The sequence below is a fragment of the Lytechinus pictus genome, chromosome 14, assembly GCF_037042905.1.
Source record: "Lytechinus pictus isolate F3 Inbred chromosome 14, Lp3.0, whole genome shotgun sequence".
Lineage (NCBI taxonomy): Eukaryota > Metazoa > Echinodermata > Echinoidea > Temnopleuroida > Toxopneustidae > Lytechinus > Lytechinus pictus.
The window spans coordinates 12,907,100-12,924,972 of record NC_087258.1 but is presented as its reverse complement, the minus strand read 5'-3'; the positions used below and the strand labels follow the sequence as shown (position 1 = coordinate 12,924,972).

Below are 17,873 nucleotides of genomic sequence, written 5' to 3'. Positions count from 1 at the left end.
CGCATGAGTGAGCAAAAACAATTTGAAGAAAGGATACCAAAAACTCATTTGGCGGGGGGTATCTGAATTTCAAAAAGAAAATCACATGCCTAAAAAGTTCAATATCTGCTCTTTTATTTGATACCTTAATCACAAAAAATGGTCAAAAGGTAAAAAAGTTATGATCCCTCGAAACAATGCTTGTATTTCCATAATTTCATTAAATAAACGTGTTTTCACCGGTTTCCCACAGACGCTATCGCATGGTTAACAAAAGACTTAATGCATGGCTGATCGTCAACAAAACGGAGTGTCGAGTGAGTTTGAACGCTAGCCTGTAAAACCTCTTCATTTTATGAAATTATTGAAATTCAAGCCTTATTTCAAATAACCAGAACTTTGTTATTTTTTGACAATTTTCTGTAATTGAGGTATCAAATTAAAGAGCAGATATTGAACTTTTTAAAAATGTGGTTTTCGTTTTGAAACCCAGATACAGCCCGCCAAATGACTTTTTGGTATCCCCTCTTCAAATTGTTTTTGCTCACTCATGCGTGAATGAGAAATAATCTTAGTAATTTCAGATGAAAGAGGAGATTCTAAGCTTTACAATGGTATGTCATTTGTCTATTGTATTTGTTATTAAGTTATGATAAATCATCGATAAATCTCGGTTTCGTTTTTTGTGGGACGCACTGTACAGTATGCTTAAGTTGCCCTTCCATAAATCACCTCAGTCAAAGCATATTTTTTAGATCAGAATGGCCCGTATTCAAAAGCGCGGTTTGACTAATGCCCAGGTCTAACTCTGAGTTTAAAATTATTGGAAGCCAAAAATTCAAAATTGCACTCACATCATATGTTTCCTATCTTCACTTGGCTCTTTCCTCATGTTTTAATGATAAAGAGAACTGTTTCACTAATTATTCCCAGTCAGTTATGAAGGATTTGAGTGACAAATGAGCTGAAAAATTGAACTTGTACTCTTAGAGATACCTTTCACAATTGTTTTTCTGTCGATAAACCACAACTTTAGACCAGAGTTTAAGTTAAACTCGAGTTTTGCAGTCCTAAGAGATTCTACCCTAATCTCAGCGCTAAATAATTTAACTCTAGGTTATATTAAACCAAATTTATACAGTGCCAGTTGTCAACTCATTCACCAAGTGTAGATTGTTCTCAACCTGCGCAGAAAAGTGAACCCCAAATAATAGTGAGGGGGGGGGGGGTTCATTAATATTGAATAAGTAAGATCTAACCTCGCCTTCCGTGGAATTGTGGACAAACGTGTATGTTAAGTCTGGGGTTAAACTTTGCTGTAATTATCGGAATTCCACCCTGTGTTTCTAGACAGATTGTGAAGCAATTTGAATCATTTTTCAAATTAATTGAGAATTAGGTTTTATAATAAATTTTCTTTCAAGTGAGAGCAAAGGTTTCCGTACACCCCGTCCCTCTTAAAAGAGAATGAATCCTTGGTCTCAATAGTTGTGCAATACTTGAAAGAAATATGTCATGGCACTGCGCGGCACCAGCTATTCGGCTTTACATATTAATCGTGAAATCAGGGCCTGAATCAGCCCTCCCCTCTCCCTGTCTCATTAAGATCAATCCTTCAATCTTTCTTTGTATCAAGATCTTTAGGATTGGTTGACCGAGAGTGCTTGGTTGATCTGAAAGGCATGTGAAACGGTAGAATGGGTTACCCCTCTAGATCTGCCCATTTTACAGTAGTATCATAAGACAAGTCTTATTCTTTCTGTTTCTTCCTTTGTATCGTGATCTTAGGATTGGTTGACAGAGAGCACTTGGTTGATCTCTAAGGCGGGTGAAATGGTAGAATGGGTTACCCCTCTAGATCTTCCCATTTTACAGTAGTATCATAAGACAAGTCTTATTCTTTTTGTTCTTTCTTCCTTTGTATCGTGATCTTTAGGATTGGCTGACAGAGAGCGCTTGGTTGATCTCTAAGGCTGGCGAGACGGTAGAATGGGTAACCCCTCTTGGTCTCCCAATCATACAGCCGTATCATAAGAAGAGTCTGAAACTTATCTCCCATGGAGGTCGCAACGTCTATCACGAAGATAGGAATAGTCAGAATGAGTAAGTGCGATACACTACCATGGATATACTGTTTTTGCTAACCACTGTCAGCATGTAACCCATTGATTGCTAGTAGCTTCGTACAGAGACCACCCAGTTCAGTCATCAATGGGTTTAGTTCTAATACGAAATATATAAGCAAAGTTGAATGGAAATTTTAGTGATTGGAAACGTGAAATATATTTTTTAATGTTTGTTTTTTTTAATTGTTTTTAGGAAGAGTATGAAGGGAAAAAATGCATCTTAGAAGTTAGATTTATAGAAGCTAGAGACAGGCCTTAACAGTAGAAGTAGGTGAACTATATTGCCTGAGAGAACATGCATTTTGTATAAAGTTAGATTTACAGAGGCTAGTTACTGATCTTTACCAAATATCTGTATATATAGGAAGAAATAGTTGAACTACTGTGCCTTCGCTTCATTGACATGAATTTGACAGTGTGATTGCATGAAAATTTTATTAATGTTACGTCTAAATTCTCTGATTCCCTTTCATATTTACAGACGTCCAGACACGATGAAGCAGAAGAATGCATTCCCACCAAACTTCATTCATTCCCTTGACTCAACTCATATGATGCTTACATCTCTCTATTCTCAAAGGTAAGTAACAAGGAAGGTTTATTTTCAATTGGTCTAATGCAAATTCATCCAACTACCAACTGTTCTATTATCATTTGGTCTACCAACAGTTCGTCCACTGTCCACATGGTCTAATTGCCATTTCGTCTTCTCACCATTTCGTCCAATAACCGGTTGATCCATTAGCCATTTAGTCCATGTACCATTTGGTCTAAGTAGACTAAGTGTTAGTTGGACAAAATTTATGAAAATAAAATGGACATTAGACCAACTGGTTATGATACGTAATGGTCATAGACGAACTGGTGATTAGACGATTGGACCAAATAGTTGTTGGACGAAATGTTGATGGAAAGAATGGCATTAGACTAAGTGAAGGTAGACCATGTGGTGAGTGGAGATATTGGCAGTAGACGAATTGGCAATTTACCACAAGGAAATATCCCGTGAACTTGTATCCACAAATATGCGAAAACTTACACTATAGTTTGAAACTTTGATCTTAACCGCTTGATAATTTGGTGAGTTCTTTGTCGTACAATTCATGCAATATTGGACTTGACTGGTGCAATATTTCTGGTGTCCCATTCTGAGCCATCGGTCATCCACATTTCAATTTTAAATTCAATTTAGTCCCCTGACTAATAATAATAATAATAATATATTGCATTTATGAGGTGCCAATTATCTAGTTTCCTATTCAATGGCATACTAAATATGACCCCGGCTGTAGCTCCAGCTGCTAAAGGTGCGGGTTGCATTCAAGGAATTAATCCTGCCGGGTACCCCATTCACCTCACCTCGGTTGAGTGCAGCACAATTTTGATAAATGTCTTGCTGAAAGAAAACACGCCGTGGCTGAGATTCGAACCCACGTCCCTTTTATTGAAAGACGAGAGTCGTAGCCACTAGACCATGACGCCCCCCCCCCCCCATGGGGTATTCACCTCGCACTCACAGCGATCATCCTCACCCCCTCCATAAATAAAGTATAATCACCATAACAAAATGTTTTGTTGTTTGCTTTGACAAGGGTAGTAATATGATTTCTGCCATCATTCTTCCATAATGTTCCAATTATTTTCTTTGTTTTATCTTTCAGAGCTGGTATCACTTTTGCTTCTGTTCATGACTGTTACTGGACCCATGCCAACTCTGTCAACCAAATGAACAAGGTATGAAATGCTTCTATACACATTCATTTATCTTCATTTTCTAATTTTCTTTCTTTCAAGTCATCACACTTTCATATCAATAATTATGAATTAGTAGCATTCAACAATTATGAAACTTTAGCTTGTATTTGTACAATTGCTCTGGGGTCAGAAGCCATTTTGTATCTTTAATGAGGAAAGTAAGTCATCAGCAGATTTCATTTTATGAACTCACTTTTGATTTTGGATTAACTTATGATAATTGAAAAACAATGCTATAGGATTTTAACAAAATGTACACCATGTATTTGGAAAAGGGAGGTGCAAAAATCAAAATGGCTGTAAATTCTTTATATAAATGCCTCATTTCCAAAATGTTTTTTACTGAAGCCTCAAAGTATTTCGTATTCATTGACGATCAACTTTTCACCCTGCTGATGATCCAGCCACTCCCTTAGTTAGGGATGGAAGTAGATTTAAAACCCGGGACCCATCTTACAAAGAGTTGCGATTGATCCGATCAATCGCAACTATGGAAAGCCAGCAAAATCAACATATAAAATGCATGTTTTGTTTTTTTTAATCTAGATATGAATGTATATCCATAAATTCATTGATTTCTTGACAATTTGGTGTGATCTCCTTTGTTTACAAAGGAAATTGTGCAAATTTCCAGGAGAAAAAAATTATGATACTGATGGATTTCCATAGAGTTACGATTGATTGGATCAATCGTAACTCTTTGTAAGACAGGGCCCTGGATTACTACCCGAGTGGTAGGGAGAAAACATGCCGAAACGGTGACCGATTAATTTCTCATTTTTTGTCTTTTTTTGTAGATCTGTAGGAACCAGTTTGTAAAGCTACACAAAGAACCAGTCTTAGACAATCTGGCTGAATTCATGGTGGAGAAATATGGTCAGCTGTAAGTACACAACATTACTCGATTTTATCCTTCTTCGCTGAAATAAAAATACACCTTTACAACTGATCTCCCAGAATAGCAATGATTGCAATGACATTTAACCTCACATGAAGCTGGAGAGATACTCTGTTGTCATAAGATCAACATTAATCATCTTTTGCTCTTCAAATTGGTAATTTTTCCTCTTTCCAAGCCATATGCCCTTATTCTAATTCCCCAGTCACATTTTCTTGTATATAATTTTATTTTTAAAATGAAATTAATAGATGAATATGATTGAATATTGTTAAATTTTTCATTTTCATACTTACAGAAAATTAACATGACTATAGCAATTGATGATAACTAGAAATGCAAAGAAAAGTTGTGAATTTTTTATTTTGAAACAGTCATTTTGTTGTTTTCATCTTGTGCAAATTTAGAGAGTGTTCTGATTAGCTTATGTTCAATTGCTATCACACAAGAACCGCAACACATATCACACTTGGAATGGTATCATTTGTTTTTTAACTTAACTGAATATTCAACTCATAGAAGGTTGACATAGTTTGGCTCAATTGTTTTCATTTTTGTGAGAGATGATAGATTTATTTGTCTTTTTTTTTTTTTAAATATTATAGGGAAATGCAGGATACATCCAAACTCAAACGAGGAAGCAGAAACATGAAGATCATCGAGGATTATGTCAAAAATGTACCTCAGAAGGGAGAGTTTGATCTCGACAATGTCTTGAAATCAACTTATTTCTTCAGTTAACGATACATACAATCACTATGAGGACATAGAAGAATCAAGCAAGGGGTTGTTTTACAATCTCAAGAGGTCATAGTCGATGTACCTGGCAGAGTGGCAGGACTTTATTATTTGATGCATGTTAGTATACCTCAAGCCAAGCACAAATAATAAAGAGTACTTATTAGATGGAAGTTTTCACAGTCCTTTGAATTGGTCGTCATGGCTTATCTTGATACATGACTTCTTTGAATATATCGTCCAAGAGTTTTCTTGTGTATTCCTAACTTCTGTTATAATTTTATGTGGTACATACAGATGACCAGTACTCATTTTCTGTTGGGTTTGCGGGAGTGGTTTCATAAAGCTGTCCGCAAGTTATGAATGCCTTTACACACTAGTGGTGACCTGGGCCCCGTCTTACAAAGAGTCACGATTGATCCAATCAATTGCAACTCTATGAAAATCCGTCAATGTCATAATTTTTCTACAGGAAATTTGCAAAATGTCCTTTGTAAACACAGGGGGAAAACTCCAAATTGTCAAGAAAACAATGAATTTATGAATATACATTATATCTAGAAAATATTTTGAACAAACATGCATTTATAAGATGCTGACGTTGCTGGCTTTCCATAGTTACGATTGATCGGATCATTATCAACTCTTTGTAAGACAGGGCCCTGTTCTTGTGTGAAATCATATGACCCTACTGAGCTTACTTATCACTGAAGAATATGTTCCAGTTGTCTGTTAAATCTAAAGATTTTACGATCAGCTTTATGAAACACTGCATGAGACTCTTGCCTGGTAATTGAATTCTCGCTACCCCAAATAGCGATTTCGCCGAGATCCGGGAAAATCCCTGTAACGCGCATTGCATTATGGGATAGCTTTCCGGTATTACAACTTCCTGTTCGGAAGTCCAATGCACTGTTTTGCCATTCAGATCAACAGTGCCGTCATGCACAACAACACAACGTCGCTTTCGCTCGGAAAGTTCGTGATCACAACCCTCTCTTTCACGATACAGTTTAACAGCCTTTTCTGCTAAAGTCACTAATTCTGCCCGACGCTTTCCATTGCACGGTATTCCTCCGTCAGATTTTTTTAAGTTCCGAAACTGATTTTTTTAATCAATTTTGTGGTCGACGAAAAATTGGACGGAATGAATGCTGTATATATTCAGGGTCTAGTCGAATACGATCGTGATGTCAGGCCGGTCGCTAAATGCAAAATTTTAAGATATTCATTTTTCGTTTACTTTTTTTATAACCAAATAAAAACATGAATAAAAATTATTTTCACGTAAAATGTATTTTTTATTTTTATTTATAATTCAAATGGAATCAAAACTGACCAAATTAAATAAAAAGTATCATAATCTGTACATATTACGCTGATTGGCATCGATTTCAGCGTGGTGGAAAACTCAATATCGCGAACCTGGCGCGAGCATGACTCTGAACCGGAAGTGGTGATGACGACCTGACGGAGTGAAAATTATCTCGTCTCGCGCATTATGAGATTTTTGTTCCTATTTGGGGTAGCGAGAATTACATGTACCATAGATGGATATACAGTAAGTAACCTGTCAAGGTACCCTTATAAATCTTCTATTCATCACACGTTTTGGGGAAAGTTTGATTGCCTTTCCAAATAGTGCCTTAAATGAGTAATGATGATACAAGTACAGGGGGTGTTTTACAATGATTTCAGACTAAATTTGACATATAAATACCCAGTTGCATGTGGCAACTAACATATCACCACATCGGTCAAAACACATGGAGTGGACATGCTTTCCTACCTGGAAATCATTGAGATTGTGTGTTGCCTATCATGTGCTCGTTGGTAATTCAACTTGATTTTTAGTCAGATTAAACTATATGTGAAACACTACTCACTTCCAATTTCTGTAAGACAATTTAACCATTGTAATGCAAGTGATCACGATTTATTTAAAACCAATTTTGTTATTTATATTTATATATACATGTATGTTATTTTATGTATTTTTTTTACAAGCCTGTTAATTTTATGTTGTATTTTCTATTCTATGCAAAATTATCTGAATTATGTCTGATGTAAGCAAGTCCTTTCTTTAGATGGACAAATTTGTGTTAAATTCATATGTGTACTTCACTCATGAAAGGCATGTCTGCAAGGAAGTTACTTTTAACTGTAAAGGGTCCATTAATTGTTTCATGACTATAGTTTATTTTGTTTGGATGGTAGACTTGGTAAACAAAATTCATTTATTGGCAAGGCACTTATCTACATTTGTCACTCTCCACCCAGGTGTTAAGTGGGTACCAGGTAGGATGTGAAAGTCAATGTGATTAGATTGGATGTGATTAGAGTCAATGTGATTAGATTAGATGTATGCACCAATTAAAAGCAGTTGCATGGCCAGGATACCCTCCAGGGAGTGGAAATGGTGCACTTTATGTGTGGAACTGTGATGGATCCTATTTCTCAGGTAATAATAATTACAATGTTAAGCGCTTAAGAACCTAAAAGTAAGAAGATATATATTAATCTTAACTATTATTATTATTATTATTATTATATGTTTTTTAATTTCCTTATCATTCAGGGTTGTTGATCAGAAATTTCACATGGATTTGCTTCGTATTTAATAGGATTAATCTTAAATTATCATAGTTCAATTATAATGTGTTTGGCCAATCAGGATTAACTATTTTTTTCAAACAACAATCGGCATTGGCTTGGTAAGATGAGGAATACCATGTACAGTGAAACAGGTTAAAATTTGATGGAAGAAATTTGAAAAAGGAATCTTGCATAATGAGATACATAACAATAAAAAAAAAAAAAATTTGTCTCGCCTGCATAGCAGAGCGAGACTATAGATGCCGCTTTTCCGACGGCGTCGTCAACATTGAAATCTTAACCTTGGTTAAGTTTTTGAAATGTCATCATAACTTAAAAAGTATATGGACCTAGTTCATTAAACTTGGACATAAGGCTGATGAAGTATTACTGAACATCCTGCCCGAGTTTCAGGTCACATGACCAAGGTCATTTAGGGTCTATGAACTTAGACCATGTTGGGGGAATCAATATCAAAATCTTAACCAAGGTTAAGTTTTTGAAATGTTGTCATAACTTCAAAAGTATATGGACCTAGTTCATAAAACTTAGACATAAGGTTAATAGTGTATCACTGAATATCCTGCCTGAGTTTCACATCACATGATTAAGGTCAAGGGTCAATTAGGGTCAACAAACTTTGGTCATGTTGAGGTTATTTGAGGAATTGCCATCATAACTTAAGAATTTAATGGATCTAGTTCATGAAACTTGGACATAAGAGCAGTCAAGTATCCTTGAACATCCTGTGCTAGATTCAGGTCAAATGATCAAGGTCAAATGCCATTTAGGGTCAGCAAACTTTGGTAATGTTAGGGGTATTTGTGGAATTGTCATCATGACCTTAAGTCTATGGATTTAGTTCATGACACTTGGACATAAGAGCAGCAATGTATCCCTGAATACCTTGTGTGTGTTTCAGGAACATGGCCAAGATCAAAGGTCATTTAAAGGTCAATGAACTCTGGCCGTGTTGGACGTATATGTTAAATTGGCATCATAACTTAAGAAGTTTATGGTACTTGCTCATGAAATATCGACAAGGGTAATCAAGTATGAATGATTGTTTTGCACATGTCTTAGGTCACATGATCATGGTCAAAGGTCATTTAGGGTCAATGGACACAATATTTTATTATCATATTAGTGTTTTCTTCTGTGAATAATTATTCATTAGCTGTTTTTTAAAGGAAGCACTGCTGCTATATCGGATTGCGTAATGCAGGCGAGACTGCCAGAGGCGTTCCACTTGTTGAGATTTAAGTTTACTGATACAAAATGTTTGACAAACACCACAGGGCATAAATTGCAGTCCGTTTTTGTGTGAAGATCACCATTTATTGTTGGGGTCTTTACAAACCTGTAGACATGAATGCATTTGAAATAAGAATCAAGGATTTGTACATATTGTGTCATAAAACTATATTATAAGATGTATTATACATGATGCAACATAATAAAAAATCAATACAAAAGAAAATAGATTTCAATGTTATGTTTATGTAACAAATTAGCAATTTGAAATTTATCTACTTTCAATATTACCAATTACCACCTGGGTTTATTTCATAAAACACCTTATCAGTGATTCCCCTTACAAATTCATTTTCAGCCAATCAGATTCAAGGATTTTAGTAGCTTATGACAGAGTCACCGATAAGATGCTTCATGAAATGCTACCATAAGCCATATAACCTTGCTCAAGGAACGTATCTATACCTCCATGTTTGCCAAGTATAATCCAGCCTCACATTCGCCCAGATCCATACTCGACCTACATGTATGCAATGTATCATGTTGTTACAATATACATGTACATACAAGTGTAATAACGCCAATTGTTATAAAATAACCAGCTTACAGTTCTATAATATGAGGTTCTAAAGATGCATACAACATGAATTCAATAGGATTCTTAAAGGACAAGTCCACCCCAACAAAAAGTTGATTTGAATGAATAGAGAAAAATCTAACTTGAGCAAAACACTGAAAATTTGACCAAAATCGGATGTAAAATAAGAAAGTTATGGCATTTTAAGGTTTTGCTTAATTTCACAAAACAGTTATATGCACATCTTGGTCGGTATGCAAATGAGGAGACTGATGACGTCATCCACTCACTAATTATTTTGTATTTTATTATATGAAATATTCTAATTTTCTCATTGTCAAGTGAAACAACTATTAATTCCTCCTCAACATGGGGAATGAGCATTGTTTAATGAGTATATGGTTCAGCCAAGTTGGTCCTTGTCAAATATGTAAAAAATGAAATATTGAATAATTCAAACAATAAAAACAAAAGAAATAGTGAGTGAAGGACATCATTGACTGTCTCATTCGCATGTCACTGAACTGTGCATATCACTGTTTTGTGAAAAATAGCAAAACTTCAAAATGTCATAACTTTCTTCTTTTACATTACATCCGATTTTGATGAAAATTTCAGCGTTATGCTAGTTTGATTTTTCTATATTCAAATCAACATTTTTTTCGGGTGGACTTGACCTTTAACAAAATGTACTAAAGACAGTAATTTGGCTTGAGCTTAAAAAAAAATGGGAAGTTATGTGTTAGTGATGATGATAGCATTACTGTCAGATGGTATTCACAGAGTTGTCAAAGTCTTAAATTATGGATTTTTTTCTTTCAAAATATTTATATCTATTAATGTAAATTGATTTTCTAATTCTAATACTCGCGATTGAAAATCCCTACACATGTACAAAATCACAAACTTTCATTTGTACTACCACATAAAATATATACATTTTCACAGCCCATGATACTAATATATTAGTGACACATTATATTTATGATCTAAAAGAAAAAGACCACAATCTCTTTCCATTTTGAAACATTTTTAACACATCTACTACCTGTAATAATTTATTTTCATATATTGCACAACTAAACTTTCAAAAGACATGTATATTTCTTTGAAGTGGCATACCTAACATTTAACAAAATACACATAAATAGTTACAAGCATTATTGGAAAAAAAATTGAGATTATCCTGACCTTTTTACTCCCGGATTGGCAATGAAATCTATTCTTTCTTTCAGCCAATAAACATGAATGAAAAATTGATAAAAGGCTCGCACACATTTTTTAGCTTAGTGCAGCAAAGGAAATGAGAAGTCTTTATGAAATTATAAACAGTTTTATGAAATAGCACCCTGGCCTCTGGATTATCAGAGCAGCTCACAGTGCCCTCGCCTAACCACGCCTTCAGTTGAGAAATTCCTGCGACGTTGGAAAAGTCCCTGCAAAAGTTCTCATAATTTTGAGAAGTACCTACTATTTACCGGGTATTTTCTAATGGGGGTAGATCAGGGTAAATTTCCCAATCAGAGAATACCTGGTATTTTTGGAATATGAGTCGGTCTGAATACACCTGATATAACTGCCCTTCCTTATTCTTTGTCTGATCATGAAATAAAGGAACCACTTATTGTATATGAAATGGGGATGACATCTGCCCAGAAAGCATTTTGGGAAGCAGAAGGGCTTCTTTGGAAAACCACTGCCAGTCAATATATTTCTTTTGATTTTGATGAAATTTTCACCATTGCTCTTTCAAAAACAATAAAATCAACTAGATATTGGGTGGACTTAGCCTATACTGTACGTGTACACTTTACATCCATGATCTGTCCTATCCTACCGACTTCCAGTGTTACCAGCTCTGCTTTTTGACTTATGATTAAGATGCAAAAATTGTGTCTTGTTTGGGTTCTCTACAATGTCATTGAGAATGGCTTTGAGATGGTGCGCTACAGGCTTCAGGTCTTCTGAGTTGTCCAAGATGTTATAGGATGGGAGAAAGTAGTGATTACACATTCCTGACTTCAACATGTCTATGAGAGATAAGAAAAGGTCCACAAAAGCTCTTCCAAGCTTATTAGGTGTCCAGTCATCTTGAAGGGGATACTGCGTGCACTGATGGAGAAATGCGGTTGTTATGATCCTCGGCGTAACGGGGTAGAACTCTTCGGAGTTCTCCTCGCAGAGCGACAGCATCGTCAGCAAGATAGGGGCACGGCACGACACCTCAGGGACATCGTCCTCGATCACGGTCTGAGCCAACACCTTCTCACTCAAGCTGAAGTAGGTGCACCAGAGTCGGAAGGCATCGTGGCCTGGTGGGGGCCGGGCGGGGAACACATGGAATTTATTCTTGACCTTTGACATGCGAGCGTAGTCCAGCCATTGGTTGGGCCTTGCAGCACACTCAGGTCCCCAGTTCTGTAGACTCTTTGGCCACCAGCCAGTGAGTTCCAATGCAGGGATCAGTTCTATTGTATATTCCTCGCCTCTCAGTATTACATGTAGCCTCACTAAATGACCTAAAACACAGAATAAATTAAATGAATGAACAGTACACATCACAGATATTGAATCGTATGACATTTTACAAATTTGAATATGCATAATTTCATGGCACCGATCCAGTGCTTTAATATAGAAAAGACTATTGAAATCTAGTGTAACATGACCGTTTGTACACTCCAAAATCATAAACTCTTGCACTTCAGTCTCCTATGCTCTCCAGTAAATTCAATCTCCAAAGCTCTTTTTACTTTTATTAAACTAAAATTATTAAACTGAAGATAGGTTGAACACAGAATAAATTAGAACTTAACACGATGAAGTCCAGATCAGCACTGACTTTACTTTCCATTCTAATCTTCTGGGAAGTTCTGCCAATGTACCCACATTGGATAATCATAGAAATCAACCAATCACATACAAGGAAAATGGTATGAACTATAAAATGAACTAACCCTATTTAAAAATAAGAACCAATCAGAGAATAGAGAAGGGTGATCATGAGTTAAACTGAATCCTATAGAGAATTAAACAATAAGACCATGTGGAGTGGAAAGCTAATGGACAACCAGGAAGCATGACTGAGGGGAAACTGAATGAAAGAATGAAATGCAATGAACCTGTGTTGCTATGTGAGATGTATTGTGGAGATGGAATGAAAGATGAGATCATGACAATGTATGTGGATTGTGAGGGTGGAAAGAAGGATGAGATGAGTTGAAATAAACAAGTTGAATGTAAGCAATAAAGTATGGAAAGCCAAATGTAAGAGTACAGATTAAATAAATAAACCCAGCAAAATTTATTGTTACACTAGTAATGGGTGTTCACACAATTTCATAATCTGCAACAAACATTAAGTTAACTGTTATAATCAGCTGCTCATTTGTGAATAAAGTGCTTTCCCCAAATATGAAGACAAATGTGTCAAATAGAGGTTTAAGTCTTTGAGAGATTCTCAATCAATCATTCATTAGTCCACGCATAAATCCTAGGAGAGTATACAACATGATTAATGAAATAAAATCAGTATACCCAATTGCTGTGTGTCCAGACAATCAATTTTCAACAGTCATTTGGAAAAATTAACAAGCGAAACTTCGTCAATTTTTAGTACAAAATGTTAGACAATAATATAGAGAACAAAACAGAAGATTATTACAACTATTGAATTCATATTTTTAGTATAGTCTAAAGATAAAAAGAAGACTTCAGAATTTTAAAGTGTCTGGACACCCAACCCCCATCCTACATTTTCTTGTTATATATAAATCATCTTTATTTCATAATCAAATAGAGAAGTTACAATAAACCCAGGTCCTCTGCCAGTGATGATGGGACAAACTCCCCTTCACTGGCAATAGGCAGGGTAATAATACATGATATTGATTGAAAAGGTACAATTCATAAGGTACAATACATAAGAGTTAACACATAATTTACATTACATAAGAAAGCTGAATATATACTTGACTAAATGGAATAACGTAGAGTATGCAGAAAGTGATAAGCATGTTAAATGAAAAAGAAAGGTGACAGTCTCAATGAAAGAGAGATTAAGAGGGGGCCAGACAGTAGGAAAGTACAAAATTGAAACCATCACTTTGTGATGAAGATATACATACATTCATAATACAGGTACGCATCGCCACAACTAAAACAGTGTTACATACTTATTCAAATTCATGGAATCTTGTTGTGATAAATATTTCCATTATGTGAACTATTGCAATTATGATATTTTAAAATATGACAGACTAATAAAAGTAAAATGAAAAAGTTCAAGTTGTTTATCCTGATTGACATTTGGAAGTTATACATATTTACAGATAATCCATTGATTTAATTAAATATATTGTTTTAATGATTCACATTCTATGTATGTTATTATTAGACGGTAAGTATACATGTGATTGTTTCATCAACGTCTCTTGATATAGATTATAATTTAGAGATCACAATACCTATATTTTGAGAAGAAAAAAAAAGTGGAGTTATTATTTTTATAAGGGTCAAAATCATCAAGCAGATAAAGTAGACTAGCTTTGGTTGTTTTCCGGGACACTGAGCAATGGGGGCTCGGTCCAAGTTGGTTGGTCTTTTGCAAGGAACAAAGAATAGCTAGTCATGATGCTCAGCTTGCTTATCCTATTCAACATCATTTTGTTTTTCTTCCCTAGTTTCATCGTTTTGAGTAATGATTTGATTCTAACTTTATTTTGCTTAGACACATAACCTCTTGAACCTACTTCTATACAGAAAAGTTTGCATGAATATCCCTGGTCAACAATGTCATTAGTTAGAGGTGCATATTTATTGCATTTGTTCACATGACGTGAATCAATGTTTTGTTTGAATGGAACTGTGAGCTCAACAACAATGACTTCTTTATTTTGGACAGATGAAAGAACAAGATCAGGTCTTAGTGGAGTCGGTAGAATATTCATAGGAATTGTGGGTTGATTGGCTTTGTCAGGAAGATCTACTCGGAGAGTGTAATCTCCAGATAATGATGACTGAAGACACTCGTATATCGCATTCAAAATGTTGTTGTGTCTCCATGTGTATCGACCTTGTTCTAACATGATTTTGCATCCATTTAGAACATGCAGGAGGGTCTGTTTATTTCCGCACAGTTTACAATTTGCCGATAGTTTTTTACCCCATCTTTGAAGGTTCCTAAAAGTAGGGAGACAGTCAATAGAAGACCTGACTGCAAAACTAAGAACTTTGGATGGTAGGTCGTATATAATACTTTTCCAGGTAAGATCTTCCTGCTCAAGCCTCATGAGCTCCAAGAATTTACCTCTAGTATGAAGGTAAAATTACCAAAGAGAAAGGAAATCAAAACAGATTCCTGATTAAGTGAACAGGCCTATGAAGACTAAGAAAGATTAGCATTAGATACTGTGAATTTTAGTCACAGAATTAAACTTATAAATGAACAAACAAATACTTTCAAAATGTCAACATAAATAAATCAAAATAATACAGATCTAACGTTAGGCCTAGTATAACCCAGGGAGCTCCCGCCCGCACAGCGGGCGGGAGCCCAGGGGCTTACCGTGTATTAGACCATAGTCACCGGACTAGGGTGATTTATGGTCTAAATATTTCTCCAAATGAATTGTGAAAACAGAAAGTATACAATTACCACGATTATATGGATGAAGGTCTAACGAGTGGCAGTTTCCTGACATCTGGGCACAGACTGGAACCTCAAAAAAACGAAAAGTTCTCTCCGATTTTTAACAAAAATGGCCGATCGAGACGGGGGTAGAAGGAGAGAACTTTTCGTTTTTTTTAGGTTCCAGTCTGTGCCCAGATGTCAGGAAACTGCCACTCGTTAGACCTTCATCCATATAATCGTGGTAATTGTATACTTTCTGTTTTCACAATTCATTTGGAGAAATATTTAGACCATAAATCACCCTAGTCCGGTGACTATGGTCAAATACACGGTAAGCCCCTGGGCTCCCGCACGGGCGGGAGCTCCCTGGGTTAGGCCTAGTACTGAATTCGAAACAAACACAGTGACATCACACCTTCTCTTTTCACAGAAATTTCATAGACCGTTGGTTCCTCTTCCCAGATACATTCCTCCAGCAAAATCTCCACACTTTCCTCGACAAGGTTGGCAAACCGCTTCACAACCTTCCCAGGAGAAAGAAAGGATCTATTTGAAAAACTGACATCATCATGTTGGGCCGATGACACCTCATCTTGCTTGATACTCAGCAAATCATGGAGGAGCAATTTTTCAGTGTCGGCAAGAACGTATCCAAAGCCGGAAAGTGGTGAAATGTATGGGTTATCACACGCAGCACTGTCTAGAAAAGCGGCAGGTTGTTGTCCTTGCAAAAGAGGTTCTTGGGAGGATTTTTCTAGGCATTTTGGAGAGAGGAGATTCGACAAAACCACGGCGATGTCAACTTTGTAATATTGACAATGGTTCACACCCACAAAGCTTTCACAGGTTTCATTCAATAGTCCCTCGCATTCACTTTGGAAGCGGTCGTCTAGCTCACTAATCTTCCTCAAAATTGGCCCAATGATTCGTCTGATGAGTGCTCTATGAACCTCTTGTATTTCCCGTCTCCTCGGTAAAACAGTATCGTGGAGATATTTGGTTAACGAATTCGATAAACTGATTTTGTTCTTCGATTTTGTCGAGTTTTCTCCGGTGCCTGCCATGTTGTTTACACCCGTATTCATGACAATCGCATCGCCGCGACTAGTCTTCGTGATCAGACGTAGTTAATCATTAATACGCACCACGTTGGAGTCTGTTCAAAATCAGAGGTGGTGGGAGGGGGAGGTTGTTTGCCAGTGGTATGCCTAGACGTGCTGTTGTTGTTGATGGTGATAATGAGGAGGAAAACGATGATGAGGAGGATCATTATCATGATGATCATGATTAAATTGATGATAATGATTGAGGAGGATGGAGATGATAATTAGGAGGTGGAGGATGCATGCAATGGTGATGATGCTGATGATTATTCACAATGATCATGGATGAAGAGGAGGATCCTTTTATCGGTGATGTTGATAGTGGTGGTGGTGACACACAAGAGCATCTACATCATGCAGTGTTATACAGAGGGGTGTATGCTTATAAAAGGCCTGAAAGGGGTTGAGACCAGGTCACCGGGAGACGGAGACAGGGAGATGAGGGAGTGAGAATGAAAATTAAGAGACACTGACACACAATAGGGAAAACAAATTACTTAGTCGATTTATAGGGTTTATCCCTTTCCCTTTAAAAAATAGATCAACTTCATCTTCTTGGTTCTAATGCTGGATTTGCTTCCTTTCAGTTATCATTTGATCATCCACCCCCCCCCCCTCGATCTGCCCTCTTCATGCCAATTTCCTAGCCCTTTTATTTTTATCTCTTTATTTTGATTTTCGCCCTCCGATATAAATCTTGCCGATCTTTAAACACCGTTCTCCGTTTCCACCCATTATTTCTCACTTACTCTCTCTTTCCCAATACCATTACCCTGCATACTCTCTCCCTCACAAACACACCCATCACAATGACATTCTGCTCCCCTACACCCCCCCCCCCCCAATCTCTCTCTATCTCACACACACACACACACACAGGGATGTATCCAGGGGGCTGATTTGCCCGCCCCAACCCACCTTCTTTTTCTTTTGTTTGACAGAAATTTGTGTACCCTCCTCATAGGCGTTTCATAAAGCTGTTCGGAAGTTGAGAGCAACTATAAGAACGACTGGTGAACCTTTCTTACAATCTAAATAATCACCAATGAACGTTTAATGGTCAATATCATTGACCACAGGAAAGGATCACCAGCCGTTCTGTAAGTCACTCTTAAGTTCTTAACTTATGATCAGCTTTATAAAACGGCCCCCTGGTCAATTCCGGATCTACCCCTATACACCCACCCTCATTCTAACCCCCTTCAAGTCTCCTTGA

General features: G+C 36.5%; 2 protein-coding genes across 3 annotated transcripts in view; one reads left to right on the top strand and one right to left on the bottom strand.

Moving 5' to 3' along the window:
• Positions 1–7,650, top strand: part of LOC129276612 (DNA-directed RNA polymerase, mitochondrial-like) — a 32,057-nt gene extending 24,407 nt beyond the window's left edge. For both annotated transcript variants that reach the window (XM_064109317.1, XM_064109316.1), the window contains exons 24-28: positions 1,916–2,082; positions 2,587–2,685; positions 3,767–3,839; positions 4,658–4,743; positions 5,364–7,650. In XM_064109317.1, coding sequence (XP_063965387.1) covers positions 1,916–2,082; positions 2,587–2,685; positions 3,767–3,839; positions 4,658–4,743; positions 5,364–5,499 — 561 coding nt within the window. In that variant the 3' untranslated portion in view covers positions 5,500–7,650. The remainder of the gene's footprint in view (positions 1–1,915; positions 2,083–2,586; positions 2,686–3,766; positions 3,840–4,657; positions 4,744–5,363) is intronic.
• A 1,699-nt stretch (positions 7,651–9,349) lies between these two features.
• On the bottom strand, positions 9,350–16,668 carry LOC129276609 (putative nucleotidyltransferase MAB21L1). The gene is made up of 2 exons (XM_054912996.2): positions 15,970–16,668; positions 9,350–12,441 (listed from the first exon to the last, which is right to left on the bottom strand). Exons 1-2 carry the CDS (start codon positions 16,637–16,639, stop codon positions 11,756–11,758), a joined length of 1,356 nt encoding a protein of 451 aa, XP_054768971.2. The 5' UTR covers positions 16,640–16,668; the 3' UTR covers positions 9,350–11,755.
• Between the last annotated feature and the right edge of the window lie 1,205 nt (positions 16,669–17,873).